The following is a 27,884-nucleotide window of genomic DNA, read 5'->3' on the forward strand; positions in this document are numbered from 1 at the left end:
CAGTTTCCCCATTGCAGACCGCTGTTGCAGGCGCAGGTGGGCCGGGACATGGCAGGGCTGCTGCCCTCGTGTGTGCAGGTACCTGCAGAGTTGCGCAGGAGACGCACACGCCAGCCCGGCGCCTGCGCCCGTGCACCAGCAGGACGGGTGCTGCAGGGTGCCCCTGGCGTTGCCCCGTGCTGGCAGCCTGCGTGGGCAGGCAGAGGAGATAAATGGGAGTTTGTCGTAAACAGGCCAGGCTGCCAGCAGTGCTGGGGAGCGCCGCGCAGGCTGTGCTTAAAGGCGCAGGCTCTGGCCTCGCTCCGCTGCCTGGTCGCTGCCCAGCCTGGGCCAGGGCCGCCCCCCTCTCCCACCACCCTGCCCAACTGCAGAGCAGCTGGCATCCCTGCGGGGGGTTCCTGTCGCTGCATGCCATCACACTGGGGTGCTGGCACAGCACACGGGTGATGGCCAGGTTGCCAGAACTCCCCCAGGGACCCCTGGGGTGCCATGGGGCCGTGGAGCCATGGCTGCAGAGGTGTGTATCTGCTCCCACCCCATGCATGGTGACGTGCCTGGTTCTGTGATGCAGAGCCCTTTCCCGTCTGGGGCACTTCCCGGGCAAAGGTGCTGATAAGGCAGGTGGAGCAGAGCCAGCAGCACTGTCCCCGGCCCAGGAAGGGACGTCAGCCTCCGGCAAGCACAGCGGGAGCAGGAAGGGAACTGAGCTGAGGAGGAAGGCAGGGCCCCCACCGGCAGCCCCAGCTCCTGGACAGCAGGTACAGCCCAGGCACCGTCCAGCACTGCCGAACAGGTAGACTGTGGGCAAAGTCATCCCAAGAATGCGGGCACAGCTGTCCTGGGGCATGGGCACAGCTGTCCCAGGAGCGTGGGAAGTGTTTTCCCTGGGCAGGGTCTTGCGGGGAGCCTCACCGGTGGGGTGGCAATGGCCTGGATTCTGTGGCCAGAGCTGGCCAAGCAGGAGGGCACATCAGGAGGGCAGCTGCAGGGCAGCCCCAGCCCCGGGAGAGCTGCCTGCTGCAAGGAGAGACCCTTTCTCTCAGTTTCCATGGCAAAATAAGCAGCTGTCATTAATAACGGGTTGCCATGGCAATCGCTGGACGAGCAGGCAGTTCTCTGGGGTTTGCATGTGCTTCTGCAGGGGGTTAAGAGCTCTCCCCGCACACTGTTCAGAGCCTACCATGGGCCCAGGCAGAGCATCCTGCCTGCTCCTTGGTGTGCCCGTGCCACCCAGCCCATGCTGGGACCATCCTCATCCAGGAGCCCCCAGGGACAGGGCATTGGGGGTGGCAGGGACATGTCCCATGTACCTGGGTGCTGCCCTGTGTGGACACCCGTACCAGGAAGCTTTGCCCCATGGGGTGGGCTGGCACAGGCATCCCACTGCCTGGCTGTGCTGCGCCCCGTGGGAGCCCGTCATTCCCTGGGTGGTACAGGGAGCGCTGGCTGTGCCAGGGCAGGGTCACAGCCCCCCGCAGGGAGCACAGTCTGTTGCACATGGAGAGTGGGGATAGAGCAAAGCTTGAGCTAAGGGGCTGTGGGAGCAGCAGCACTCCCTGCACAGCCATGGGCTGTGGCTGCAGCCTTGAGGCCAAACTGTCCCAGGACAGACATCCCCAGGCCAGCATTTCCCGGGACAGACATCCTCGGGACTCCTGCCCGGCTGGACCCCCACTGCGGGGAGAGAAGTGTGGGTGCTGTGGAGACCCGCGGCTGCTGTTAGTGTATGAGACAAAGCACCAGCCCCTCCGGGACCGTGACTGGCTGCTGCTCGCTGGGACTGCGCGGGCGGGCACAGCCGGGTACGAGGGCGGGCGACGGGGGGATTCTCACAGCACCGGCTTCCCCACGAGGCCGCGATGCCCCGGGAGCGGGTCGGGTCGGAGCGGCCCCTGCGGGGAACCGTCCGCCTCCTTTTCCGAACTGCCCGCCCCGCCCGGGGCACCGGCACGGCTCGGTACAGCCCGGCTCGGTACAGCTGGCCTGGGCGGGGTGCGTTACCCCCCCGCTCCGCTCCGCCCGGTCCCGCCCCGGTGCCCGAGCGGGCGGGCGGGCAGCCCCGGGGCCGGGGCGGGCGGGGGCGGTGCCGGGGCCGAGCCGAGCCGAGCCACCGCTGAGTCCCTCTCTCCGCAGGTCTGCAGAGCCCGGGCGGCTTCGCGGGAGGCGGCGGAGGCCCGGCCGGCCCGGCCCGGGATGGCGGCGCGGCCGGCGCTGCCCGTCCTGGCGCACTCGGTGCTGGCGGCTTTGCTGCTCTCGGCGGCGCAGGAGCCGGTCCCGCGGGTCAGCCTGTCCTACGGTGAGTGTCCGTCTGCCCACGGTGAGTGTCCGCCGGCCTACCGGGAGGGTCTGCCCGCGGGGTCCGGCGGGTCCTTTCCCCGGGGCGGGGGAGCATCCCGCCCAACCCCCCCGGGCTCCTCACGCCGCGGGACAGGGTGGCCCCGCGTGGAAACGCCTTGTGACAGCCGGCGGTGCTGAGGCTGCACAACACCCTCCTGATCGGCCCGGCAAGCTGGGGCTCGTGTCCCGCCGAGGAGCTGGGGTGGCCGCGCTCCCCGGGGCGGGCAGGGGGACGCAGGGCAGCGTGGCCCCCGGGTGGTGGAAGCAGCAGCCGGGGCTGGGGCTGTGCTGCCTGGACAGGCAGCGTGCTGGGGCTGCAGGGCTGCACACACGGCAGTCGGGGAGCCAGGGGGCGGCACGATTCTCTGTGTTGGGACCTGCACCGAAGGTGTGAGTGGATCTGGGGCACCAGGGGTGCTCATGTCCCTGCACACTGGGCAGCAGTGGCAGCCGCGTCCTGTGCGAGCATGGGATGGGCTGAGCTGGCCACAGGGTTTAGCCTGTGGCTTCATCCTTTCTGGGACTGCCGGGGCCTGCCAGCCCCCTCCACTCTCAGCTGTGTCCGTGGGCTCTGCACAGCCGCTTGCTGTGCTCTGCCTGGCTCCAGGCTGCTCTGGGACCCATCGCAGCCCCCATCAACAGTGCAGCTCTGGCAGGGTTTGCTGCTCGGCCAGGGGAGGCAAGTGGGGGGCCTGGCCCACAGACCCCTCTTGCCCTGCACAGACCCCCAGCAGCTCTGTGGGATGGGTGAGCAGCAGGGCGCACTCCGCAGGCAGCTTGGGCTTGGCACCAGCAGTTACTGGAGCTGTAGCATGATGGGGGCTGCCCATGTGTGTCTGGGCTGGCTTCACTGCTGGGAGAAGGTGGCTAAATCCAGCTGCTGCTGGCCAGCGGAGCCGTCCCGTGCTGGGCAGCCTGGGAGGGTGCAGTGGTTTGGGTCGGGCTGGCTCTGGCAACGAGACGCGGGCAGCTGGGAGCTCTCCCTGGCTCCATGTGATTGCAGTTCGTTGGCGTGGACGTGGCCCCATCATGTGCTCCCATGACCGCTGGCCGCGGCTGTGGTGGCACCAGCAGATCTGTGACCTGCCAAGCTGGATGGGAGCTCCGGGAGCAGGACAGCCCAGCTCAGCGTCATGCCATGCTGTGCCACGCTGTGCCGAGCCACACTGCCCGGCCCTGCTTGCACAGACCGGTTCAGCCCGAGCTCTGCCCACTGCAGAGGCTGCTTTGACTGCAGGGGCTGCAGCTCACGGGCTGTACCCGAGGATCCCGACCTGGACCTCAGGGCTGTCCCAGGGAGCTGGGGCACAGGTCAGCTGCTGTGCCAGCAGCAGCGTGTGCCTGGCCATGGCTCCCATGGAGCTGGCAAGTGTGGCCGTGTGGGGCTTGCGGTTGTTGGGAGGGAGGAGCTGGTGAGCTGCTCCCCTGGAAGTGCTGGATGTGCCTCCAGCAGGTTTGTCTGGAAGAAGCAGGTCTTGTCCTAACAGGTCCCTTGGCAGCCAGCACAGGCTCCTGCAGCTCCCTGGGCTGGGCCAGCTCTGTGGGGTGCAGGGGCTCCCGCTGCCCCTGTGCTGGGGCTGTGCCCACTGTGGGGGCATCACCCTGGTGCTGGGGCACAGGACCCTCCATGGGACAATGCCCTGGGGTCGGCAGAAGAACTGGAGCGGGTGCTGGGCCAGGGGAGATCCAGGGGATGGGGAGATACTGCCCCATTCTGCAGCAGCCAGGGCTCATGGAGAGACAAGGGAAGGAGCAGGGTCTGTCCCCACAGTAATGCTGGCATCACAGCACCTCAGGTCCTCACTGTAGCTTGCACCGAGCTGGGGTTGTCAGGAGCCCCGGGCTGTTCCGGCAGGGATCTGGGCACAGGCAGGGGGTCAGGGAAGGTCGGGACGTCCCTGGGGCATGGGGGGGTCAGGGGTGAGGGAGTTGGCAGTGTGAGTCAGCTCGACGTGTCCCGCTGACACAGCTGGGCGGCTGATTCACAGCAGCTGCAGGAGAGCAGAGCAGGGAAAGCAGAGGAAGGGCTTCCTGGGCCCAGCCACCCACGCGGGACAGGGACAGGCAGCGCGGGTGCCTGTGACTCAGCCGGCTCTAGCAGCCTCTGCCCCAGTGTCTGGCACAGGCAGCCACCAGAGCCACCCGTGCACCGGGGTGGGCAGCTGGTCCCAGCACCCGTCTCCCTGCCAGGGGCTGGTGGGCTTGGGGTCCCTGCGGGGCTGGGCTGAGCCCAGGGCTGTGTGTGGCTGGGCAAGTGCAGACCTGGCTGCAGTGCCCGGTGCCAGGCAGAACGGCTGTGGTGTCCTGGGGCCAACCTGGGGCCGGACAAGGTGGCCGCTGGTGCTGGCAGCAGCAGTGCTGCCCTCGGTGCTGTAGTGGCAGTGCATGGCTCCCTGAAGTGTGGTGCCACGTGTGTCTGGCTCCGTGGGCAGAGCCGCATCCAGTCCTGGCAGCTCCGTGCAGTGGCATGGCCAAGGTGGGATCCGAGGGCACTGGTGCCCGACAGAGGGGCTAGGAGCAACCTGTGACGCGGGGCCGTGGGCGTTAGTGCTGACCCGCACAGGCTGTGCGGGGCTGACACCCATCACTCTCCCTCCCCAGACTCAGCCGAGCGAGTTGTGCAGCGGTTCGAGGTGCCTGGCGTGTCCAACTACACAACCCTGCTGCTGAGCCCGGACAGCGGCACCCTCTACCTGGGGGCACGTGAGATGCTCATCGCCGTCAATACTAGCCACTTCCATCCTGGGGCACCGGCTCGCAGGGTGAGCCCACAGACAGGGGCTGAGTCCTGCATGGGACAACAGAGCCCCTGGGCTGGGCTGGAGCTGGGTTGTCCCTGCGGAAGAAAAGGGGACACCAAGCCAGCACTGGTGTCCCAGGCAGAGCGATGCTCTGGCCCAGCCACTGTCTGCCTCGCAGCCCTATTGGGGTGGGGAGGATATTGATGCTGGGGGCAGGAGATGGGCTCTGTCGCGGTCGGTTGTGACACAGGACTTCCTGTGACTGTCCCCTCCCTGCAGCTGCCATGGGGCGCAGATGAGGAGAAAAAGAGGCAGTGCGTATTCAAAGGCAAGGACCCCCAGGTGAGCCCCGCAGGTGCTGGGGGGCTGTGGTGGGGGCATGCAGGGGGCTGAGCCAGGTCCTCTCGCCCTGCAGAGGGACTGTCACAACTACATCAAGATGCTGCTGCAACTGAACAGCACCCACCTCTACACCTGCGGGACCTGCGCCTTCAGCCCGGCCTGCGCCTACATCGTGAGCATGGGGAGCAGGGCTAGGGGCTGCGGTGCCACGGGGAGTACGGGCTCCTCTCTGCCATCCAGGCCCCGTGACGGGGTCCTGGACACAGGGGCAGGTGCTGGCAGTGCTGCCAGCTCACAGTCCGGTTTTGTTGCAGAATGTGCAGCACTTCAGCCTGGAGCGAGACACGTCGGGGAAGGTGCTGCTGGAGGACGGGAAGGGACGCTGCCCCTTTGACCCTGAGTACCGCTCCACGGCCGTCATGGTCGGTAAGGCATGCTGCCCCGGGCCACACTAGGGCCAGACCAGCACGGAGTCCATGGGGAGCAGGGCTGTGCCGCACGGCGTGTGCCGGGTCCCAGCGGGAGCGTCTCTTTGGCAGATGGCGAGCTCTACGCCGGGACTGTCAGCAACTTCCAGGGCAATGAGCCCACCATCTACCGCAGCCAGGAGAGCCGCATCGCCCTCAAGACAGAGAATTCCCTCAACTGGCTGCAGGGTGAGAGCTGGGGCTGGCATGGTGGATCGGGGTGTCCGTCCTGCAGGATGGGGGCCAGTCCTGGTGGCAGGGCAATGCTGAGGTGCCTGTCCCCCCAGACCCAGTCTTCGTAGGCTCAGCCTACCTGCAGGAGAGCCTGCCCGCTGGCAACCCCGAGGGTGACGACGACAAGGTCTACTTCTTCTTCAGTGAGACCGGCAAGGAGTTCGACTACTTTGAGAACACCATTGTTTCCCGCATCGCGCGCGTCTGCAAGGTGGGTGCAGGGCAGAGGCGGGGGTGTGCTGGGGGGCTGTGGCCAGGATGTCACTTACTGCTGGGGCAGGGGGGACGTGGGACCACCCTAAGCACCTTTGCCTGCTGTTTGCTGGACACCTCAGGAAGGGGCAGTTACAGCTCTGTAGTGCCCAGCCCAGGGCTGTGGCTCAAGGCTGCTGCTCCTGCTGGCCCCATTGGTGACAGTGGCCCTTCCCCATCTCCTCTACCCCTTGCCAGAGGGGACACGAGCCCCATCCTCCTCTCAGCCTGTGTTTCCCTTCCCCTGGGCACCTCAGGCGCTGTTTTCCTTGTGCCTCCCCAACACCGGGGCTGCTCCCTGGGGCCTGGGCACTGCTGTACGGATGGACAGACAGCCCAGCTCTGCTCGCCCAGCCCCGTGGGGCTCCCCGCCACCGGGCAGCCACGGTATCGCACCCTGACCCGCTGTGCCATGCAGGGGGACCAGGGTGGGGAGCGCGTGCTGCAGCGGCGCTGGACAACCTTCCTGAAGGCACAGCTGCTCTGCTCGCACCCCGAGGATGGCTTCCCCTTCAACGTGCTGCAGGACATCTTTGTGCTCACTCCGGGGGAGCTGCGCTGGAGGGAGACACTTTTCTACGGGGTCTTCACCTCGCAGTGGTGAGCAGCCGGGGGGACCCAGGAGCGCTGCCTGCGGGGTGGTCGGGAGCTGCAGTTCAGCTCCGGCCATGCTCAGGTTCCCGAGGTGGCGCAGGAGGCTTGGTGGAGCCAGGGTCCTGATCCTGCTGTGGGCTTTGCCTTTCCCCTGCCAGGAACAAGGGTGGGCTGGGCAGCTCGGCTGTCTGCGCCTTCCCCATGCACAGCGTGCAACGCGCCTTTGGTGGGCTCTACAAGGAGGTGAACCGCGAGACGCAGCAGTGGTACACGGACACCGGCCCTGTGCCAGAGCCCCGGCCAGGCACGGTATGTGCCTCCTCGGTGCCTGCCTGGTGCAGGACACGGGGCAGCCCCTTGTGTCCTGGCAGCCACTGCGGCACGACCACTTGGCTACCTGCTGCCCCGAGCCCTGGCCAAGCCTCCTCCTCTCTCCCCAGTGCATCACCAGCCACACGCGGCACCTGAAGATCAACTCGTCCCTCCAGATGCCGGACCGGGTGCTGAACTTCATCAAGGACCACTTCCTGATGGACAGCCCTGTGCGCAGCCAGCCGCTGCTGCTGCAGAGCCGCCTGCGCTACCAGCAGATTGGCGTCCACCGCGCACAGGGCCTCCACGGCACCTATGATGTGCTGTTCCTGGGCACTGGTGAGTGCGGGCGCCGGCTGCCGCGGGGCAGGCGCTGGTGCCTTGCGTGTCCCAGGCCCTGCTCAGCACAGCCCTGGTGTTTGCAGATGATGGACGGTTGCACAAGGCCGTGCGGGTGGACCATCGGGTGCACATCATCGAGGAGATCCGCCTCTTCCCTGCTGGGCAGCCTGTGCTGCAGCTGTTGCTGGACCAGAACCAGGCAGGAGCTGGGCACGGGAACAGCAGGGCTGGACGGGGGGGATGCTGTGGGCTCAGCCTGCGTGGGGGCCAGGGAGGGCTGGGCTGCACAGGAGCCAACCCCGCTGCACAGCTCTGGGGCCACCGCTGACCCCGCCGTCTCCCCTCCCGCAGGGCCTAGTCTATGCAGCCACCTACAGGGCCGTGGCTCAGGTGCCCTTTGCCAACTGCAGCCTGTACCGCAGCTGTGGAGAGTGTGTGCTGGCGCGGGACCCCTTCTGTGCCTGGAGCCGGGGTGCCTGCCGCAGGGCCAGCCTTCACTCCCCTGCGCACCCCCAGTGAGTGCTGCACCCCTTCTCCATCCCCTACACCCTGCAGCACCCCACAGCACCTTGCTGCCCGACTCCTCTCTGTCCGCAGGCTCTGGGCACAGGACATCGAGGACGCTGACACGGAGCGGCTGTGCCAGCCGGCCAACACCTCCCAGCCCCGGCCCCGCGTCCTCCTGCCCCCAGGTGAGCTGTGGTGGCTGCCATGGGGCTGCAGCCACTGCCGGCCCGGCGTGTCCTGGGGGCTCCCACACATCCCAGGCTCCCACTCAGCACCCCCATCCCTCCTGCCCCCGGCTGGGATCCCCACAGCCTTGCTGACGTCCCTGTCAATTCTTTCCACAGCCTCGGGTGCCCCATGCCAGCGGGTGCAGCTGCCACCAAACGCGGTGCGGCCGCTGCCGTGCCGGCTGCTCTCCAACTTGGCGTCACGGCGCTGGCTGCACGACGGGGCCCCCGTCAATGGCTCCTACCTGGTGCTGCCCGACGGAGCCCTCATCCTGGTGGGCAGCCCTGAGCGGGCAGGCACCTACGAGTGCTGGTCGCTGGAGGAAGGCTTCCGCAAGCTGATGGCCAGCTACTGCGTGGGCGTGCAGGAGCCAGCCCGCGGGCCACCGGAGCCCGGCAGGAGGGGGGACACCGGCCGGGACAGCCTGGAGACTGTCAGCACGTCCCGGAGCACCTCAGCAGTGGGCAGCGCCGCAGCGCAGCTGGATGGCAAGACCTACTGGACCGAGTTCCTGGTGATGTGTGTGCTCTTCGCCACCGCCGTTCTTGTGCTGGCCCTCTTCCTGCTGCACCGGCACCACGACAGCATGAAGACCTTGTTGGAGCCCAGTGACCCTGGCCGGCACCAGAAGCCACCCCGCAAGCCGGTGGAGAGCCTGCCCCTGAATGGCAGCAACTTGCCCAGTGCTGCGCCCGAGCACAAGGGCTACCAGGCGCTACAGGACAACTACATCGTCAGCACCCCTGTGCATGAGCCCCCGGGCCCCCCACGTGCCTTCTCCGAATCGGAGAAGAGGCCCCTCCATGTCCGGGACAGCTTCGTGGAGGTGTCCCCCGCCTGCCAAAGACCCCGGGTTCGCCTAGGCTCTGAGATCCAGGACTCGGTGGTGTGACAGGGACAAGAACTGAGAGCCGAGCCCTCACCCACAATTGCCTCTGCTCTGCTGAGCCTCGCCGGACCGCAGCGCCGCGTCCGGGGTCCGTATTGTCTGTGTATGCATGCCCAGAGCCTGCGCCCGCTGCGGCACCCACCTGGCCTGCGGCACCGGCCCCGTGTGCCCCATCAGGGTTTGGCTTCCCTGGGAGCTCCTTTGGCATCGCTGGGGCTGCTCCAGCCCCGCTTCCCGGGTCGGTGCTGGTGCGAGGGGTACGCGGGGACCCACGTGCCTTCCAGGGACGTGTGGGACTTTTCCCCAGCCTGGCATCCCCACCACAGGGATGGACACAGCGCCCGGCTCAGGCTGCTGGTGCGGCCTCAGCTCTGCTGGTGCCATGAGGCCCCAGTTGCCTCTATGCAGAGGGCAAGAGGGGGCGGCCGCAGCCCCCCTTTGCCCCGACCCACTGTGACGTCCTGCTGCGGGACCCGGAGCCACACGTGCGGCTGGGCAGTGCTGGTGCAGTGACCTGCGGCATGTGCTGTGTCTGTGCTTGGTTCGTTTTTAATACGTTGAAAATGTGAATCGTGTCCCGGGGAAGAGAGGGGAGGTGACGCTCACCCCATGTTGGGCTGAGCAGCGACTCATCTCTGTGTCCCCGTGTGCGTGTGCAGAAACGTCTGTGGTTTTTATATAAAGTCAGGTGTCTCCTTTGGACATGCGTGTTGCTGCGCGGGGCTGCGTGCTGACCGTGTCTGGGTGGCCCCATGGAGAGGAAACATGTCTGGCACTCGCGGCGCTCAGGAGAAAAACCTGCCCAGTTGTTTGTGGCATTGTGTGTTGGTCGGATCTCCTGCAGACTGTGAAGTCCCTGCGTGTGGCTGAGCGCGGGGCCCTTTGGGAGGTGGCTGTGCCCTTGCCATGCTGCTACGAGGGCCAGCGGGTCCTGTGACCCCTGTAAAGGTGGAGACAGAGCAGAGTGGCCCCCACAGCGGGGGAAGCTGCAGAGCGATGGGCGATACTGTCCCAGCACCATGAGAAGTGGTGGAAGGCGGAGGTGACCGGGAGGTGCCTGGGGCTGGGAGCTGGGCAGCCCAGGACTGGGGTGCTGTGCTGCACGTAGGACCCTGCTGGCAGCCCCAGGAGAGCAGGTCCCTCTCCCCATCCTGCACACCTGCAGGCAGACCCCAGCCACGTTTTCATGACAGCTGGGACCAGGATGTGCGTGCGGCGCCGTTTGGGAGCCCTCGTCCCTGGGAAGCGCCGGCAGCGCAGGATGTGGAGCAGTGAGCTCCACGCTGGGCTGCGTGTCAGGACAGGCTCCCCCAGGGACCAGTGCTGCCTTGCTCCTGGCTGGACCAGCACACCAGCCAGCCTGCCCAGCCTGTTCTGGGACATCAAAAAAGCCACCGCAGGCGTTGGCTGGTGCTGTGCCAGCAGACACGGCCCCGGGGCCACAGGGGCTGTGGCACAGATAGCATCAGCACCGCGGGGCACCGAGCTGGAAGGGCCAGCACTGCCGGGAGCAGGAGCAGGTACATGAGAAATGGCCGCACCAGCACCTGGCACAGCCGCCAGCCGCTCCACCCAGCGTGGGTGCTGCCGTGAGGCTAGACAAACCCTGGGCACCAGCAGGTGATACCACAGCCCCAACATTGCCCTGCGCAGTGGCTCCAGCGAGGAGGCTGCTGGCATGGTGGGGAGCGTGGCCGGGGGCAGGCAGGGCCGGGGCAGGCAGGGCTGATGCAGGCAGGGCCGGAGGCAGGCAGGGCTGATGCAGGCAGGGCCAGGGGCAGGCAGGGCCGATGCAGGCAGGGCCAGGGGCAGGCAGGGCCGATGCAGGCAGGGCCAGGGGCAGGCAGGGCCGATGCAGGCAGGGCTGCTGCCCACAGCTGGCAGTGGGCCAGGGCCAGGCCTGCTGGCTGAACAGACACAAAGGTCTCTGGCGCTGCCCGCAGTGGAGGTGGCTGCTCGCCTGCCCTGGATTTCCCTTTGTGCCTCTTGCTCCAGGGCCGAGCTCTTTGTGTGGCGCCCGCTGGGAACAGTGCTTGGTTTGAGCGGAGGGAGGTGGCTCACGGAAGGGGCTGTCACCATGCAGGATGTGGGACCTGTCCCCGGAGCTGCTGGCATGGAGGCAGAGGGGCCTGGCAGGGGGCCGTGTCCCTAGCACCCTCATGGTACTGGTCCTGCCGCACTGCCGGAGCCCCCTCTGCATCCCCACAGCCAGACAAAGGCAGCACAGAGTGAGGGTGAAACCAGAGCCCTTTATTTGTGTCCTTGCAGGAGCAGGGGGAGGAAGGGGCTGGGACAGAGCTGCTGCTGAGCCCCAGCCAGTGAGGGGACAGAGAGGAGAAGGAGAGCAAAGCCTGAGTGACGCTGCGCCGCACCGGCCAGGGCAGGATGGTGTCCTGTGTGCTGGGGGGACAGTGCTCCTGCTGGGATGGCACAGCTGCAGTGCCATGGGGTTATTGCACAGAGAAAGGATCCGCATTTGGGTTATTGCTCAGAGAAAGGATCCATGTTTGGGTTATTGCTTAGAGAAACGGATCCATGTTTGGTTATTGCTCAGAGAAATGGATCCACATTTGGGTTATTGCTCAAAGAATCCACGTTGCAGCAGGGAGGTCCTCAGAAAGCTGTGGGAGCCAGGCAGGGCCTTGGCTGGGCAGCAGCTCCCTGCCTGCTCACGGAAGGCACGAATTGGTACTGCGGGCAGAGAGGGGCCAGGAGCAGCTCCATGTGCCTCCCCCCCGGCCCACAGAGCTGCCCCTGGTTTGCATAGGGAGATAAAATCCGCTCCTGGCAGAGCAGAGTGGCTGCAGGCACAGCAGCTTCCTGGGGCCCTGCTCTCGGGGCAGCAGGAGTGTGTCCTGCCCAAGGCACTGCGGACGGTGAGGAGCGCGGCCGCTGCCGCTCTGCTTGTGAGAAGAGGAAATGTTCTGGGAGCACGAAGAGCTGTGGCAGCCAGAGGAGTGGTTGTGCCGCAGAGCCTCAGGGCTCTCACAGGATAATCTTGAAGGAGCTGCAAGAGACACTGCAGGTTCTGCACCTCCTCGCTGGGTTGCACACATTTTGCGAGCACCCAGCACTACAGAGACGGTCACCCTGTGCGGGTGAGGCTCTGCAGAGCAGGCAGGGGCTGCAGTTCCCTCTGCTGTTATGGGAGACCTCACACAGGTCACCTCATGTTACAGGCACCATGAGCTCTACCCCAATGTAGTGACCAGGGCAGGTGACCCCCCTGCGAGGCCCTGGGACAGACTATGCTGCCACAGACCACGGTACCTGGCGAAGTCCGGGGAGCGGGAGATGACGTGCTGGAACTCAGAGAGGTTGATGGTGCCATCCTTGTCGATGTCGGACTCCTCCAGGATCTGGCAGGGAGGGACAGGTGAGCCCTGGCTGGGACTGAGCAGCAGCCCGTGCCCAGTCCAAGGCTGCTCACATTTTGGATGAGCTGCTCCATCTCCATGTTGCTCAGCCGGGACTCCTCGCCTTGCCCAGTCAGACAGTTCACCAGTTTCTCCAGGTCTTTTCTGTCCAGAGTCCCATCGTCATCAAAGTCTTTTGGAAGAGGAAAGTTACGTTTCAGCAGGTCCACAGCGACCCCAGGGAGTCACGAGCATGCATTCACACTTGACAAGGGTCTGGGTGGCCTGAGGACACAGCAGGCTCCACACTGCACCCCTCGCTGCGTGCTGTGATGCCAAACCTGCAGTTCCCACAGAAAATTCCTAAAGCCACTGTCCCTGTGGGCACCCTGAGGACACTGGCAGCCCTCACAAACAAGGATCTGTCCCTGCCCCAAGGTGTGGGGACCCCAGGACATGGCATCTGCCCCCAGGCTTACCAAATATACGGAAGGCATAGTGAGATTTGATGTCCGAGGTAGCAGAGTCGCTGAAGACGCTCAGCATATCAAGGAAGTCTTCAAAGGACATGCTGTCATCCCCATCCTCTGAGGTGGAGAACACATGGCAGATGCGGTGCTGGAAGGGATTTGCCTGCCGACACAGAGCAGCTCAGGGCAGGGCTGGCAGGGCCGGGCTGTTCCGAGGCAGCAGGCACTGGCTGCAGGCTGGTGCCAACCCTGCGCCCTCAAACAGCTGCCCCAGTGCCCCCGGTGAGTCACACACAGTGGGACTGTCCCTGCCCTGTGCCTCCCTGCACAGTAGGGATCTCTGGGATTCTCCATGGCACAGCGAGGACGCGGAAGCTGTTTGTTGGCACAGCTGCTGTGCGGTAAGTGAATGTCGCATCGAGGGCAGAGCACAGGGGCAAGTAAACAGGGCCCTGCCCAAACACACCCAGACAAAGGGAGCAGTAGCGAGTCCTGCGTGCCCGGCACCGTACCCGCAGCTCAGGCAGCGTCAGGATCTGGCTCTTGGGAATGCGTGCGGAGCAGACGTTCACCCTCTCCTCCTTTGGCAGCAGCGCACTGAACCTCTTGTAGGCACTTGAAGAGGCAAGAACAAGAGATGCTCTGTGGCGTGAGAGGCAGCCCAGGGCTGCGCAGAGCAGACAGCCCGTTCCCCACAGCTCCTGCCAGCTGCGCAGAACCAGACCGGGGTCCCGCACTGGCAGCGCCTGTGCCGCTGCTCCCGGGACACCGGCGGCCGCGGCAGGGAGAGGAACCGGCCGGGCTGGCCGCCCGAGGGCCGGGACTGCAGGGGGAAGGAGCTGCCTCCCGGCCGGCCCCGCAGCCAGCACCGGCCCGGCCCGCAGCCCGCGCCACCGGCGGCACCCGCAGCCCTGTGCCCGCTGAAGCTCCGGCGGCCGGTGACAGCCTAGCCGGGGATCGACACCGAGCGGCTCCCTCCCGCAGCCGGGCCGGCTCCCCCCGGCAGAGGTGAACCCCAGTGGGGACCGAGAGGGAGCGGGGGGATCCCGGGGGGGCCCGGGCAGCCCCCCCTCCCGTACTCACAGCAGGATCTCCTGCTTGCTCAGGAACGTCAGCTCCTGCGGGGAGAGCGCGGGGAGAGCGCGGGTCAGCGCCGGGCGGGCACGGGGGCGCAGCACCCCAGCTCCCGGACCCTTGGCCTCCGGGCACCCTTGCCCCAGGGTAACGCCGTGACCCCCGGTGCCGGTCCCGGTGCCGATCCCGGTCCCGGTGCCGGTCTCGGTGTCCCCGCACCTGGTACTCGCGCAGCGCTTCGCGCGGCAGCAGGCTGGCCGAGCCCCCCATGGCGGCTCGCGCCGCTTCCGCCTCGCACGTCACTCTGCCGCTGCCGTGGCCACGCCCGTCCCCGCCCCCACCGCGAACGCCCCGCCCACCTGAGCCACGCGGCCGCGCGCGCACGGCGGGCACCGGGGGCCGGCACGGCCGGGGAGCGGGGCGGGGCCTCCGGGCCGTCCCGTTCCGTCTCGTTCCGTCCCCGCGGCTGAGCCCCGCCCCGCCGGGCGCTGAGCGAGCGATCCGCCCCGACAGGAGCCGGCCGGCATCCGGCATGGCGAGCGAGGAGCCGGACGAGCCGAGTCCCGAGGAGTTCGTGTACGGGGAGGAGGACTTCGTCCTGCAGGGAGCCGGCTGGGGGGCCGAGCCAGGCTCCGCGCCCTCCCGCTTTGACCGGGCGCTGCTAGAGGGCTGGGACGACCGGATGGAGCGAGGCCTGTTCCGGTACCGGCTGGGGCCGCTCCCCACCCGCGTTCTGCCCGGCCCCATGCGGCTGGTGGCGCAGCTCAACGTGCAGCGCGGCACCGAGCGCCGCCCGCCGCAGCCCGTCTGCAGCCTCCGGCAGCCCTTCGACCCCGCAGCCTTCAACTTCACCCGCCTGCGCCCCGGCGAGCTGCTGCTCCGGCTGCGCAGGGCGGGGGACGCGCCCCGCCCCGCGGCCCCTGAGCCGCTGCTGGTGGCGATCAACGCCAGCCCGCTGGAGCGCGGCCACGTCCTGCTGCTGCCGGCCCCGGCGCGGCGGCTGCCGCAGGCGCTCACGGCCCCGGCGCTGCATGGGGGGCTGGAGGCCGCGCTGCTCAGCGCCCACCCTGGCTTCTGCGTGGGCTTCAACGGGCTGGGCGGCTGCGCCTCGGTTAACCACCTGCACCTTCACGGGCTCTACCTGCCGCGCCCGCTGCCGGTGGAGGCGGCGCCGGCCCAGCCGCTCTGTCCGCGGCTCGGTCTGCTGTGGGCCGGCCCCGCGCCCGCCTTCCTCTTCTACGCCGCCGGCCCCGCCGAGCTGGGGCTGCTGGCCCAGGACGTGTGCCGGGCGGCGGAACACCTGACGGACACCGGGCTGGCCTACAACGTGCTGGCCACGCGGGGCAACCCGCCGGAGGGGGCGGCGGGGGCCGGCGGGGGGCTGCGGGTGCTGCTGTGGGCGCGCAAGCCCAGCTTCGGTGCCAAGAACGGCGCCGCCTTCAACGTGGCGCTGTGCGAGCTGGCGGGGTACCTGCCGGTGGCGGCGGAGCCGGCCTTCTGGGACCTCACCGAGACCGGCGCTGTGCGCGCCATCCGCGAGCACCTCCTGCCGGACACGCAGCTGCTGCGCCTCGGCGAGGAGCTGGCGCGGCTGCTGGCGGGCTGAGCGGGGCCGCGGCCGCTACCCGCACCGCGACCGGCGGGGCCGCTCCGGTTGGCACCGCCGGTATCTCTATGGCCGGTGTGAGGACGGAGCGGCCATGGCCCCGCCCCCTCGCGTGTTCGGGGCGGCCGGTCGCCATGGCAACGGAGCGGCACGGGGAGCGGCCGCGATGGAGGCGGGCGGCGGCGGGGGGGGGGCGGCCCCGGGAGCCCCCCCGGGCAGGGAGGGGGCTGCCGCGGAGCCCTCGGGCCAGCCTGTTACTCCCAGCGACCCCCCCGAGCCGCGGAAGAGGCGGAGGAAGCGCAGGCGAGTGCGGGGGTGGCCGTTGTGCCCGTGTTCCGGGGGGTCTCTCTGCCGGTAGCGGGGGGCGGCGCCGCCGGAGCCCCCACAGACACCTCCCTGCTCACACCCCCGAGCCGTGCGGGTGCGGCCCCGGGCGATGCTTGGCCGGTGCCCTCAGCCCCGGGGGCATCACAGGGACGTTCTGGATCAGAAAATAAACGCTCTTTGCCCTGAGTCGTCCCAGTGTTGCCGACCCCACGGGAGGACCCGTGGCCAGGGCCCGCTTGGCCGTGTCTCCCGGCTGAGCCCAGCGGCTCTGCCTTGAGCTCCGTGCAGTGTGCGCGGGGACACAGTTGTCCCTTCCCCAGCACCCGGCACGGGCCACGGTTCCACGCTGAGCAGCTCTTCTGTCGCCTCTTTCCATTGCAGTGTTCCCTCCATCAACCTGACTGCCTGCAAGTACGAGAGCGGTGAGTCTCAGGAGCCGCGGGTCCCTATGGGCCAGCGCATTGACCAGCTGGTGCTGGTACCCAAATTCACTGCGCGGCACCTGCGGTTTGTGAGTTTGTTGGTTGGAAGTGACTTGGGCCCCTGTGAACAGTGTGGAGTTCGCCACACTTTTGCCTGAGGTGCCTCCAGTTTAATGAGACACAAAATGTGCCGCGGCAGCACCAGCGCCCCCCCCCGCCTTATCTGCGTCTGCCACAAGTGCTGAAGCAGGTGAGAAGGGTCTGGTCAGGGGCATTTCCAGTGCCAGGCTGGTGCCTGTGCTTGGGGAAATGATCTGACAGCTCTCAGCTGCTCTAAGCTGGTGCTGGAACAGGCAGGGTTGGTACCTAGAACCTCTCCAGGGAGCTGATCCCCCCTCCTGGCTTGCTCCTCTTTGCTGCCGCAGGCTGTATCTTAAATCAGCAGACTCAGAGCATTCCATGGATGTCATTAGCCAGTTTGGTAACAACTATTCCAGCAGTGCAACCACATTTGTGTTGTTGGAGGTCACAGCCTGGCCAGCTGTGTGAGGAACACAGTCTGTACCCCAGGGACAGGCACTGTGGGTCTCACTGGGACCATGCTCAGGCGGTTTGCTGACGGGAGGTGGATGGGGAACGGTGGTGGCAGTGCTGGGCACCACAGGAACAAGAACCATTTCACTGGAGTTCCTGGCGTGTGCTGACCTCCCCAGCCCTGAGAGAGGCCAAATTCAGAACTGGCAGTAACAGGAACCATCCCAGCAGCTACCTTCTGCTCCAGAGCTTGTGTGTTTTGCCACCAAACATCTTTAGATTTCAAAGATTAAACTAGCACCTTCAGAAGGCCTGTATCTGCCCTGTGTGTCCAAGCCTGCTGGAGTGTGGGGTACTCTGGGACCCTAGGGCGTGTGGGCTGAGGGGGCTGGTAGCTCCCAGTACACCAGCAGCCCAAGGCTGGAGTGAGTTTAGACAGGTACAGCTCATGTTTGTGACCCCTCCGCAAGGGCCCAGCAACACCTTACATCTCTGAGAGCAGAACTGCAGCCTGGGGAGCTTTGTTCCATGCTCTGTCCCTGGTTACTTTGGGGATTTAATGGTCCCTGCTGCTTAGATTCTCTGCCTGACCCCTTGTCTCCTTGCCTTGGTACAGTGCGGCGGGCAGCACAGTCCTGCGGGCTGAAAGAAGTGGGAGATAACGAGGAGTGGACAGTGTACTGGACAGACTACTCGGTGTCTCTGGAGCGCGTCATGGAAATGAAGCGGTTCCAGGTAAAGCCCCTGTGTGAAGGTTGCCCAGGAGAGAGCTCAGAAGGGAGGGACGGGGGCTGGAAGTGGAACAACGCGTTGCAGGATGGAACAGAAGTGTTCAAAGTGGCACCTGTGGCCCCCGCTGTGCATCAATTCCAGAGGGTACAGGTTCACAGACCTTTCCTCCTGTTGTGTCGCTGGTACAGTGCCATCAACAACACTCCGACAGTTGGTAGCATGAACTGGAGAGCTGCCAACCCCTTTAACGTAGCGTGTAATAAATGGTTCTTGATGACAAATGGCTCCCTTCCTGAAGCTGCGATATTCTGGGGAGGGAGAGCTTCAGGACTGTGATGGAATGAGCACATAAATCACGCTCGTGAAGTTCAGATAAAGCAGCTGCAGTGTAATCTTGTCGCTCAGCAGACATTCAAGGTGACCACAGGCCCAGCTTCCCATTCTGCGTGCTGCTTTCCCCGCAGGCAGTTTTCCTCAGGCCTCAAGGAGGATCCCTGCTGTTCTGTGCTGATTGTTTTTCATCTGCACCTCTTTCAGAAAATCAACCATTTTCCGGGCATGCTAGAGATCTGCCGCAAGGACTTGCTGGCTCGCAACCTCAACCGCATGCTCAGGCTCTTCCCCAAGGAGTACCGCATATTTCCCCGCACTTGGTGCCTGCCAGCCGAGTGAGTGATCCACATTAACGCAGCTGAGAGCAGGGGTATAGAATTGGGACATGGAAGCCTCCATGTGACAGGGCTGGGATGGAGGGGCCTCTCGGAGACGTCATGTCTCAGCCTGGACCTTCCGAACCGTCCCTGGGGCTGAACGGGATGTTGCAACACATTTCTAGTTTCACACCTCTGTAATTCCCGTTGGAGTGAGTTATCCTATGTCACGGCATCCCTCGTGCTGTGCTGCGCCGCAGGCAGGCTCCTGCCACAAAGCTGAACCCAGGGAAAGGGTGGGTAGATGTGAACCACCCCCGAATTCCTCGAGCTTTGGGGCAGCCGCCTGGCTCCTCCACTCAAACGCAGGCGAGCAATGGTGGAGATGCAGCTGAAAGGGACCAAAGAGCACTGGGAGGTTGGGGGTTGCAGACAGACAAGAACCCTTTCACAGACAGATTTTACTCTTCCTGAAAACCTCAACATGGGGCTCCCATCACCTGTTCTGTACTGAAATGTCCTCATGGTTAGAATGATTTTCCTCATAACTGACCTAAAAGCACCTTTGCTGAAATACCAGCTCTTCCGTACTTTCCCGTCTGCCCTGGCCCTGAGGAGCAGCGGTTTGCTCCATCGTACTGACAGTGTGTTGTGTCCAGAAGGCTGTTGCCATGTGTCCTCAGTCGTCCTGTTTCTGGTATAGATGGACCTAGTTCTCTCATGTTTCTTCCCAGGCTGCGTTTCCTGACTCATGTTGCTCCTGACACTGTTTTGGGGATTTGTCCTGTTTGTCTCTCTCTTTCCCTAAAGTGGTGCCCACTAGAGAGACGGGGCTTCTCCACCCAGAGCAAAATACCTAATTGGCACATGGGCTTGAGTCATCAGAGCCCGGTGCTCCCCAGGAGCTGCTGAAGATCAGCTGTAACACAATAGCCGTGCTCAGCTGCCAGCCCCTGCGTCCTGTGCGGAATGCTCTGCCCTGGCTCCTGCCCTGGGGTGATGAGCTGGCACCAAAGGGACCTCACGACTTGTCACCTCCTCCTCCTCTACAGCCGGGACTTGTTTGTTTTCTCCCACTCTCTGCTGTGGCATCAGAGCCAAAACCTCACTGATCCTGTATCCACAGAGGTGACTGGTCCCTGTGAACCTCCCAGTAGAGGCAGAGATGTCTGCAGGTGGAAGGTGGAACTAGGAGAGGACCAGTGTGTCACTGGCCATGCTGTTCCTCTGCTGCAGGGGCTTGGTCTGTGCTGGCCCACTGCACCATGGTTTCAGTCCCTAACTGCTCTAAGACAGTTCAAGGCTGTCTTTTTGCAGCTTGTAACTGTCACCCCTTCCTCGCGCAGCTATGGGGATTTCCAGGCCTATAGACGCGTGAGGAGAACCAGAACATTCATCTGCAAACCAGACAGCGGCTGCCAGGGGCGAGGGATCTTCATCACCCGGAACGCAGAGGACATCAAGCACGGGGAGCGTATGATCTGCCAGCAATACATCTCGAAGGTACTGGGGACAGTCTGGACATGCAGCGTCCCAGCTCCTCCAGCATCCCCGTCCTCCCTGCATCCTTTGCCCTGCGCCTGCCCGGCTCTGCCCAGGACACCGGAGTGGCTGCGGGGACACAGTGAAAGCTCACACGTGTCCTCCCTGCCGATCTGCCCAGGCACAGCACAGGCAGTGCAGACAGAGCAGCCACCCTCAGGGAATTGCAGCGTGCCTGGCAGTGTCTCTGTATCTCATGCTTGCTCCTGCCTTTTTTCTCTACAGCCTTTCCTTATTGATGGCTTTAAATTTGACATGCGCATCTATGTGCTGGTCACATCTTGTGACCCACTGAGGATTTTTGTCTACAAGGAGGGTCTGGCCCGGTTTGCCACCATGAGGTACATCGTTCCCAGCAGCAGAAACCTGGTAAAATGGGGAAGTTTCCAAAAAGCTCACATGGTATCTGTAGGTGTCAGTCCCTAACGTGTCCTGGGGGTGTTCCAGACCTTGGAAAGACAGACTGGTGGGTTTCATGGGACCCAGCTTTATTCTTTCCTGTTCTCCCCTCCCTCTGTACCTCCTCTGCCTCCTCACGGGGTATTTCAGGGGTGTCTGAATTAGATCTACTCCCAGGCCCCACATCTGGGCTATTTACTGGCATTATGACAGAATCCTGGAGTTGTTCTGCTTGGAAGGAACCTTGGAAGGTCTTGAGCACAACCTTCTGCTCAAAACTGTGTCAACAATAAATTCAGATCTGGTTTCTTGGTCAGGTGTTGAAAACCTGCAAGGACAGAGACCCCGCTTCTTGCCTCTATGAGCATTCCCAAGTCCATACCGTTCCTTGTCTGCCTGCACTTTGGGCAGAAAAGAGGGACCTGGGGGTTTCCTGGTGGTACTGGGACAGCTGAGGAGAGACAGGGCAGTGCAGAGTGTGGCTGTGTGTCCCCAGGCTGGTCTGTGACCCGCATATCCCAGCGGCACAGGGACTGTGCCGTTGGTTGCTCTGCTGTCATCACAGATGCCCCGTGGCACCCTGGGTTCCTGGTGTCCCAGCTATATGTGTATATGTGCATACATGTATATGTGTATATATGCATATGCCCTTCCTGACTCCAAGACGTGCGTGTCTTGGAGGGGGCTTCTGCACTGAGTGAACAGAGGAAGAATCTACAGGGCTGTGCTGCAGGTTCTGTCCTCAGGGGTCCCTTGTTCACCGGCACGGCCTTGGCTGTAATGGCGTTTGTGGGGTGGCTCCTGTGCTCTCCCAGAGATGGGAACAGAGGGGGCAGAGTGTTGCCTCAAACTCTGTCTGGAGAGGGAATCACCAGCAGAATCGACTCCTTTCCAAGTCACCGCCCAGGGGAGAAAGGAGTGGGGAAGTGGGTGGCCAGATCGGCGCTGACGGGGCTGGTTTTATTTACACTCTGTAGCTGAGAGGAAATGTTGGTCTCCTGTGGTTCCTCTCACAGGGTGATATCTGCATGCATTTGACCAACTATGCTATCAACAAACGTAACGAAAACTTCATCCAGGATGACACAGTGGGCAGTAAGAGGTATTGTCTTCTCCAGGTACCACAGTGCCCGTGCACATCCCGCAGGAAAGCTGCACTGGGGATGTTGCTTTACTTCCAGCTGTCTTGGGGCCAACATGGTATCATGTCAGCTCTTACCATGTCCCGTCCTTTCCACAGGAAACTATCCACCCTGAATGCCTGGATGGCAGATAACTGCTACAACACAACCAAACTCTGGGAAGATATTGAAGATATTATCATAAAGACTCTGATTTCAGCTCACCCTGTGCTGAAGCACAATTACCAAAGCTGCTTTCCGAACCACACCGCTGGCTGCGCCTGCTTTGAGATCCTGGGGTTTGACATTCTTCTGGACAGGAGGCTGAAGCCGTGGCTGCTGGAGGTGAGGACGGAGCCGCCTCAGGCTGCGCCAGGAGCAGCAGAGACTGGGGAGGCTGCAGAACGAGGGGCGGTGGGATGAGCAGAACTCTTTTGACTGAAAAGGGCCACCTCGTTCACACAGTTAAGCAGGCTGTGAAGACAAGCAGCCAACCAGCCTGCTGTGGGCTGAGCGGGGTCTCAGAGCTGTTCCCTCGCTAGCAGCAGGGACTTTCCTGACCCGTGGGACTCCTTGACTGTACCTGCACCCTGACCTTACGACAGCTGCAGTGTGGACGGGCAGCACCGCAGGGCAGCACCGCTGCTGCCCGCAGCTCCTGTGCCTGTTGCTGTCACAGGGAGGCACATCCAGGGACAGCGTGCAGCAGGCTGGCTGCTGACTGCCTGTCCTGGGAGCTGCCCCGTGAGACGAGCTGCTTGTTTTGGCAGGTGAACCACTCCCCCAGCTTCACCACAGACTCTCGCCTGGACCGGGAGGTGAAGGACGCTCTGCTCTGTGATACCATTAACCTGATAAACGTGCACGGCTGTAACAAAAGGAAGGTGCTTGAGGAAGACAAGCAGCGGGTAAAGGAACGGCTCCTCCAAGCCCCTCAGACTGTCCGTGTGTCCAGGTATTGCCCTTCCCTGCAGTGCTGCAGGTCCCAGTGAGAAAATCTGGGGCACAGTGCAGCAGGATAACACCGAGGCTGGTCCCAGGGCTGTGACACTGTACAGCCTCTGAGATTCCCCAGGACATCTGTGTCCTGCGAGGAAGAGCAGGGCTGGTCTCTGGGATATCTGAGATTCACGCTGCTCTGGGTCCTGTACAGAGTCATCCCCATGGCGCTGTGCCCGCTTGTCTCATCCTGCACTGTGAAGGGCTGTGCCACCTCCCTGGGGTCATGGGGATGCTCGCAGGACAGGTCACAGCCCTGCATCTGCAGCCAGGGGTACCCGGGGACACAGGGCCCTTCTCCGGAGCAGGGTTCCTCTCCCAGGGCTGGGGTTCACCCCTTCTCTGCCTGCATGTCCTGTCGTGAGTAATTAATCCACGTGGCCTCCCAAGCCCGCTGCCTAGGCTTCTCGTGCTACAAGGGCAAGACAGGAGCTGCCTCCAGCTCCCACTTCCACAGGAGGAAAACCCCCCCAGCATGCAGGGGGCTGATGTTCCTGGAACAGGCACATCGTAACAACTTCTCTAGTGACAGAGTCAGTGGGTGGAAGGGCTATGGGGCAGGGAGTGAGCCTTGGCAGCAGGGGAAGGATCTGGAAGCCAGCACTCTGCAGGCAGAAGGTGAAGTGTGGGCTGTGTTGGTTCCCTGCAGCACACCCACGTGAAACAGGCTCCCAAACTGGGAAGGACGGGGGAAAGTGCTGCTGGGCCCATGTGCCCCAGCCAGGACAGCTCCCAGAGCCCCTGTCACTGTTCCCTGTGCCTTCTCTGTGCGCAGGCGCGAGGAGCTGCAGAGCACACAGGCTGCCTGGCTGTCGCAGGCAGAGCAGTACGAGAACTTGCACCTGGGTGGGTACCGGCGCATCTACCCCACCCACAGAACAGACAAGTATGAGCCCTTTTTCAAGCAGAGCAGCTCCCTCTTCCAGGAAACCGTGTCATCCAAAGCACGAGAGGAGTGTGCCAGGTACACTGCACCCACAGAAACCCCCCTCACAGGGCGGCACTTGCTTCTGATCCCTCTCAGGGATGGCTCTGTGCTTAGGAGATGTAACGTGAGCGGGCAAGACCTGGAAGGGAAGGCGGCTTCGTGTGCCATGTCACCCTGGCAAAGCCACTTCCACACGTACCCTTGAGAGGCAAATGCGATACCCCAGTGACCTGGGGACTCTGGGGCACCATGTCGCAGTGTCCTCACCCTTCGGGTTGGCACAGCCTAATTCAAGGGCAGTTCTTACAGAAGTGAGAGTCTCTTTTAAAAGCACTCCTGGCCCATTTCTCAGCACACTTCTATTATGGTTTATTCACTACAGAACATCTGGCTAAGTAAAATATGCTCAGATTGTAGGCTTCATTTATGCTGTTATACCTCTTATTAAACCAGTGACCAAGACTGTTGTTCCATGGCAGGCAGCAACTGGAGGAAATTCGCCTGAAAAAAGAAAAGTTGGAAGCTGTTACCAAGAAGAAGAAAACTGAGAGGAAAGAAGACCTGCAAGGAGAGACAGCTGGGGAGAAATCCCAGAACCATAATAAAAACACAGCTCCCACAACACACCTCAGCTCCAGGACTAGGATGTGGGACAGAAAGGTACCTTGCTCTGGTCACTGCCTGGCTATGGGCTCTGGGACCAGTGCTGGGCCGTGGGTGTCTCCCAGGGACCAGAACTGAGAGGCTGCAGAGCTGACAAGCTCATGCTGGCAGGTACCTGCAGGCACCAGTGTTGTCCCTTCCCTGTTGTGGCTCCTACTGGCATCTTCATCCCGCTCCAGCCCAAAGTCTGTAACTCTTCTTAGTGCTCAGAGCAGCCTGGGGCATTGTCACTTTTGTGCATCACTAGTGCTTCAGCTTTGCTGTAACTCCAGTGCTTCTTTCCTAAGGCACAGCGCTTGCAATATGACTCCATGCAACCCCAGGATATTGTGGAATATGAGGAGAAGAAAAGAGTAAATGCTCTTCTGCAGCGTGAGAACCTTATCCGAGGCCTGGGCATCATAGAGCAGCTCACCCAGCTGCTCCCAGCAACAGACAGACCAGCTGACATGCAGAGATCCTGCACCGCTGTCCCCAAGAGCCAGGTAACTGAAGATTCCCCAGACACGTCCTGCGAGGCCAGCGCAGGAGTCGGCCACTCGCAGAAGGAGTGTGAGGAATGAACCACAGGCATTGAGCATCTCTGGTGTGGCTCAGTTCAATGAGATCCGATGCAGCGCCTGGGGCAGTGGGTGACATGTCTTTGTCCCTTTCCAAAGGGATGTGCTGGAGCTGCGCCGGTCACCTGCATGGAGCTCCTGTCACCTTCCTCCGGGGACCCACTCCCTGCCACAGGAGAGCAGGCCACTGTGCTGTTGCTGTGGGGACACTGTTGTCCCCAGCACACAGCTCTGTGTGAGCTGTGCTCCAGGGCAGTCCTGTGATTCCTAGCTGAATAAAAGTAATTCCTGGAGAGGCCAGGAGCCAGGAGCACTAACATGACAGGAGCATGGTAACAGAGCACACACAGCAAAGAGGCCCTAAAGGGAAGAGTGGGGATGTCTAAAAACAAGCAAAAAGAAGTCTTTAGGTGAATTCTGTACTGCAAACAATGCCTCTCCCTGAGCATCTTGCTTTCTGCATGGCACTGTTCCCCACATGGGAAAGGTGAGGAGCTGGTGCATGTGCCTAAAACCTGCAGGCTCAGCCCTCGGCCTGGGGCTCCCTCTTCAGCCACCCTCACTCTGCGAGAGCCCATCACGCTGCGAACCCTCGGTGCTGCGCTCCAGCCCGTCCCGAGGAGCAGCTGCAGGTTGGGCTTTGCTGAGTACTCCGATGGGGAACCAGGGTTTGGATCTGCAGTTAAGGGAGATCTGCCTGGTTCTCCAAACTGAGCCTTGGCTGCCACACTGAGTCCCAAAACAGGCTACTGGTCTAAAAGCACAAGGGGGGAGGCCCGTGGGGGTTCTGGGGCATTGATGGTCACCTGCTGTGTGAGGAAAGGGCTGTTTCTGGACCTGCCATTAATTAAAAACCTTGCAAAAGGGCCATTGCCATCCAGCAGCACCGTCTGCTTCCAGAAAGCCTCCTGCTCCTGCTGGGAAGGGTAGACACATCAGGAGGGTGCTGATGGGCTCAAGGCACCAGAGTTGCAGGGATTATTCAGGACCTACGAGTCTTCTAGTACCCTACAAGAAATTGGAAACTATCAATTTAATTTAACTAAAGAAGCCTAAGAAGGGATTTGATCTGTAAGAACTGATGGTAGCTGCCTTTACCAGACAAAGCAGAGCGGAACCTCAAACCCAAGCTCTGCCTAAAATCTGGAGAATTTTTTCTGTAGTGAAGGATAATCTGGGGGTGGGTCAGATCCTTCATCGCTGGAGTCTTCCCAGCCCGCTCTGGCATTTCTTCCCACAGCCCTGGCTCTACCCCAGCCCAACATCACAGGCAGGGGACAGGCGGCTCCAGCAGGCAGCTGCTGTCACCCCGACAATCCCAGCCGGGACAGTGACTGGTGTGCCTGGCACCCGCAGGGTGACACTTCCGCAAGCACCTGTAGATGACTAGATGACTAGGTGCCTTGTGCCAAGGCATCTGGAGCTAAGTCATGGCTGCTTCTTTCCTTCCATCCACAGTTTCCCTGGGGTGCCCTCGGGGGCCAGGACACCCAGCGCTTAGCAACGCTCATCCCCTTCTCACTCCTGGGAGGTCCGGTCCACCCTTCGGCACAGCGGTTCATGCACAACCCCCAAGCCAAGGTGCAGCCGCCAGCCAGCTCAGGTCCTGCCGCCAGCACCCTCTCTGTTCGAGGCCAGCGCATCCCGTACCACGAGCACCGCGTGGTGCGGCAGCGGGCGCAGAGCACGGGTCGGCTGCGTGGTCCAGCGGCAGCGGTTCCCCAGCCCTGCAGCGGACCCGCAGAGCTGCAGGCAAGAGGCCAGCATCTGCCTGGCACTGGAACCAAGGCTGAAGGCTGTGAGTATGAATTACCTTTGGCTCTGAACGTCCCTGTTGTGGAGGCTCCTCGGTGAGCTGGAGCTGCGGGCAGGCAGAGAGGAGCTGCGGATGTTCCTGGGCTGGCCAGGGTGTGAGGAGCGGGAGGGCTGACAGTGCTCTGGTGTCTGCCCGGCCCCCACATCTGCCTGTGCTCTTCCAGATGAAGCTGGCAGGCTGTCCTGTGCAGGCAGCTGTCACCCGGTGTCCCCAGCCAGCATGGACAAGGTCATAGGCAATGGCATCTTCAGCCCTGCCACAGTCCCGGAGCTCCCCATCACCTCTACCGCCTGCATGCTGCACATCTGTGCCTCACACCACGCCAGTGCCTTGCACACCTGCAGTGCAAAAAGCCCAGGTAATGTGACAGAGGGGATGCCAACGCTCAGCCTTCCTCCCCAAGGGTGTTTGCCAAAGAACCACAGCTGCTGGACCGGGCCGGTTGCTGAACCCCCTGACTGGAGCCTGGGCACCAACATGGGTCCCACTGCCCACCCCAGGCAGCTCTGCCAGGCCAGAGGCCGGCGCCTGCACCCCCTCCTGCGCCCCCACCTGCACTCGAACCCCCAACGGCTGCCCTGCTCCCTGACCCCGCGAGTGCTCCCGGCCCCTTGTTCACGACCGCCTGCCCGGGACCGGGACACCGGGGCGGCCGCGCCGGGCATCCCCGCGCCTCTCCCGCCGGGGCATCCCCGCGCCTCCCCCGCCGGGGCCGCTCCGCCGCCGGCCCCGCCCGGCTCACGGCCGCTACTCCGGGCCATGGCGGCGCTGCTGCGGCGGGGGCTGCGGGCGGCCGCGCTCCTTAGCGGGGCCTCACGGCGGGCAGCGGCGGCGGCGTGGCCCGGGGACCCGGAGCCGCCGGACCCGGCGCTGGAGGAGGCCGAGAGGTTCGGGGCGGCTGGGCCGGGAACCGGGCCTGGAGCGGGACCGGGCGGGCTCTCACGTCTCTCCCCGCAGGGCGCGGCGGCGGCGGGCGGCAGCGCGGCTGCAGCGGCTGCGGCGGGAGCTGGGCGGGGAACGCGGCGCCCCCGAGCGCACCCTGAGCTGGCAGGCGATGGAACAGATGCGGTGAGGACGGGGCCGGGCGGGCCTGGCCGTGCCCCGGGGGCCGTGCCTTGGTGACCGTGCTGTTCCCGCAGGTTCCTGCGGCAGGAGCTGCCCGAGGAGTGGCCAGTGGAGCGCCTGGCCCAGGGATTCGGTGTCAGCCCGGACGTGGTGCGGCGGGTGCTGCGGAGCCGGGGCTGCCCCCCGCCGCGCCGCCGCCTGCGGCAGGACGAGCGGGCGCTGAGCGCCGCAACGGCACCGGGACCGGTTCCGGCCGCCAGCCACGAGGTGCGCGCTCCCGACGGGTCGCTGCTGTACCGGCTGCCGCGGAGCCGGGGCGGGCCGGGGCCCGACGCGCAATAAACGGCTGGAGGGGACCCGCCTCCCCCGCGTTGC

At 63.8% G+C, this 27,884-nt stretch overlaps 5 protein-coding genes across 6 annotated transcripts; 4 read left to right on the forward strand and 1 right to left on the reverse strand.

Moving 5' to 3' along the window:
- The first annotated feature begins 2,178 nt into the window (after window positions 1-2,178).
- Window positions 2,179-9,832, forward strand: SEMA4B (semaphorin 4B). 2 transcript variants are annotated; one of them, XM_080351531.1, is made up of 14 exons: window positions 2,179-2,296; window positions 4,939-5,099; window positions 5,358-5,420; window positions 5,494-5,592; window positions 5,735-5,846; window positions 5,960-6,076; window positions 6,175-6,332; window positions 6,792-6,973; window positions 7,126-7,276; window positions 7,408-7,618; window positions 7,705-7,820; window positions 7,973-8,136; window positions 8,219-8,313; window positions 8,473-9,832. In XM_080351531.1, exons 1-14 carry the CDS (start codon window positions 2,194-2,196, stop codon window positions 9,246-9,248), a joined length of 2,508 nt encoding a protein of 835 aa, XP_080207657.1. In that variant the 5' UTR covers window positions 2,179-2,193; the 3' UTR covers window positions 9,249-9,832. The 2 variants fall into 2 exon arrangements, with proteins under 2 accessions (XP_080207657.1, XP_080207656.1); XM_080351530.1 differs by lacking the exon at window positions 5,358-5,420 and having other exon boundaries at window positions 2,261-2,296.
- A 1,653-nt stretch (window positions 9,833-11,485) lies between these two features.
- Window positions 11,486-14,472, reverse strand: CIB1 (calcium and integrin binding 1). The gene is made up of 7 exons (XM_080351554.1): window positions 14,365-14,472; window positions 14,155-14,189; window positions 13,584-13,686; window positions 13,081-13,234; window positions 12,676-12,794; window positions 12,516-12,604; window positions 11,486-12,252 (listed from the first exon to the last, which is right to left on the reverse strand). The coding sequence occupies exons 1-7, from the start codon at window positions 14,413-14,415 to the stop codon at window positions 12,231-12,233; spliced, it is 573 nt and encodes a 190-aa protein (XP_080207680.1). The 5' UTR covers window positions 14,416-14,472; the 3' UTR covers window positions 11,486-12,230.
- Window positions 14,414-15,751, forward strand: GDPGP1 (GDP-D-glucose phosphorylase 1; the record flags this gene model as incomplete). Its single annotated transcript, XM_080351224.1, has 1 exon — window positions 14,414-15,751. One exon carries the CDS (start codon window positions 14,414-14,416, stop codon window positions 15,749-15,751), a length of 1,338 nt encoding a protein of 445 aa, XP_080207350.1.
- Window positions 15,752-15,845: 94 nt separating this feature from the next.
- On the forward strand, window positions 15,846-27,594 carry TTLL13 (tubulin tyrosine ligase like 13; the record flags this gene model as incomplete). Its single annotated transcript, XM_080351225.1, has 15 exons — window positions 15,846-15,888; window positions 16,399-16,500; window positions 17,651-17,769; window positions 18,304-18,434; window positions 19,763-19,919; window positions 20,184-20,327; window positions 21,374-21,459; window positions 21,598-21,823; window positions 22,249-22,433; window positions 23,253-23,441; window positions 23,885-24,065; window positions 24,356-24,620; window positions 26,160-26,318; window positions 26,608-26,802; window positions 27,402-27,594. 15 exons carry the CDS (start codon window positions 15,846-15,848, stop codon window positions 27,485-27,487), a joined length of 2,268 nt encoding a protein of 755 aa, XP_080207351.1. The 3' UTR covers window positions 27,488-27,594.
- NGRN (neugrin, neurite outgrowth associated) lies at window positions 27,489-27,851 on the forward strand (the record flags this gene model as incomplete). Its single annotated transcript, XM_080351226.1, has 2 exons — window positions 27,489-27,512; window positions 27,584-27,851. Exons 1-2 carry the CDS (start codon window positions 27,499-27,501, stop codon window positions 27,849-27,851), a joined length of 282 nt encoding a protein of 93 aa, XP_080207352.1. The 5' UTR covers window positions 27,489-27,498.
- Window positions 27,852-27,884: the final 33 nt, after the last annotated feature.

This window comes from Nesoenas mayeri (assembly GCF_963082525.1).
Source record: "Nesoenas mayeri genome assembly, chromosome: 11".
Lineage (NCBI taxonomy): Eukaryota > Metazoa > Chordata > Aves > Columbiformes > Columbidae > Nesoenas > Nesoenas mayeri.

Coding starts and splice junctions, on each gene's coding strand:
- SEMA4B (XM_080351531.1), top strand. CDS start 2,194: ATGGCGGCGCGGCCGGCGCTGCCCGTCCTGGCGCACTCGGTGCTGGCG. Junction 6,077..6,174: donor TTCCCTCAACTGGCTGCAGG/GTGAGAGCTGGG, acceptor CTGTCCCCCCAG/ACCCAGTCTTCGTAGGCTCA. Junction 7,821..7,972: donor TGTTGCTGGACCAGAACCAG/GCAGGAGCTGGG, acceptor CCCCTCCCGCAG/GGCCTAGTCTATGCAGCCAC.
- CIB1 (XM_080351554.1), bottom strand. CDS start 14,415: ATGGGGGGCTCGGCCAGCCTGCTGCCGCGCGAAGCGCTGCGCGAGTAC. Junction 13,687..14,154: donor AGCAAGCAGGAGATCCTGCT/GTGAGTACGGGA, acceptor TGCCTCTTCAAG/TGCCTACAAGAGGTTCAGTG. Junction 13,235..13,583: donor TGACGCTGCCTGAGCTGCGG/GTACGGTGCCGG, acceptor CTGTGTCGGCAG/GCAAATCCCTTCCAGCACCG.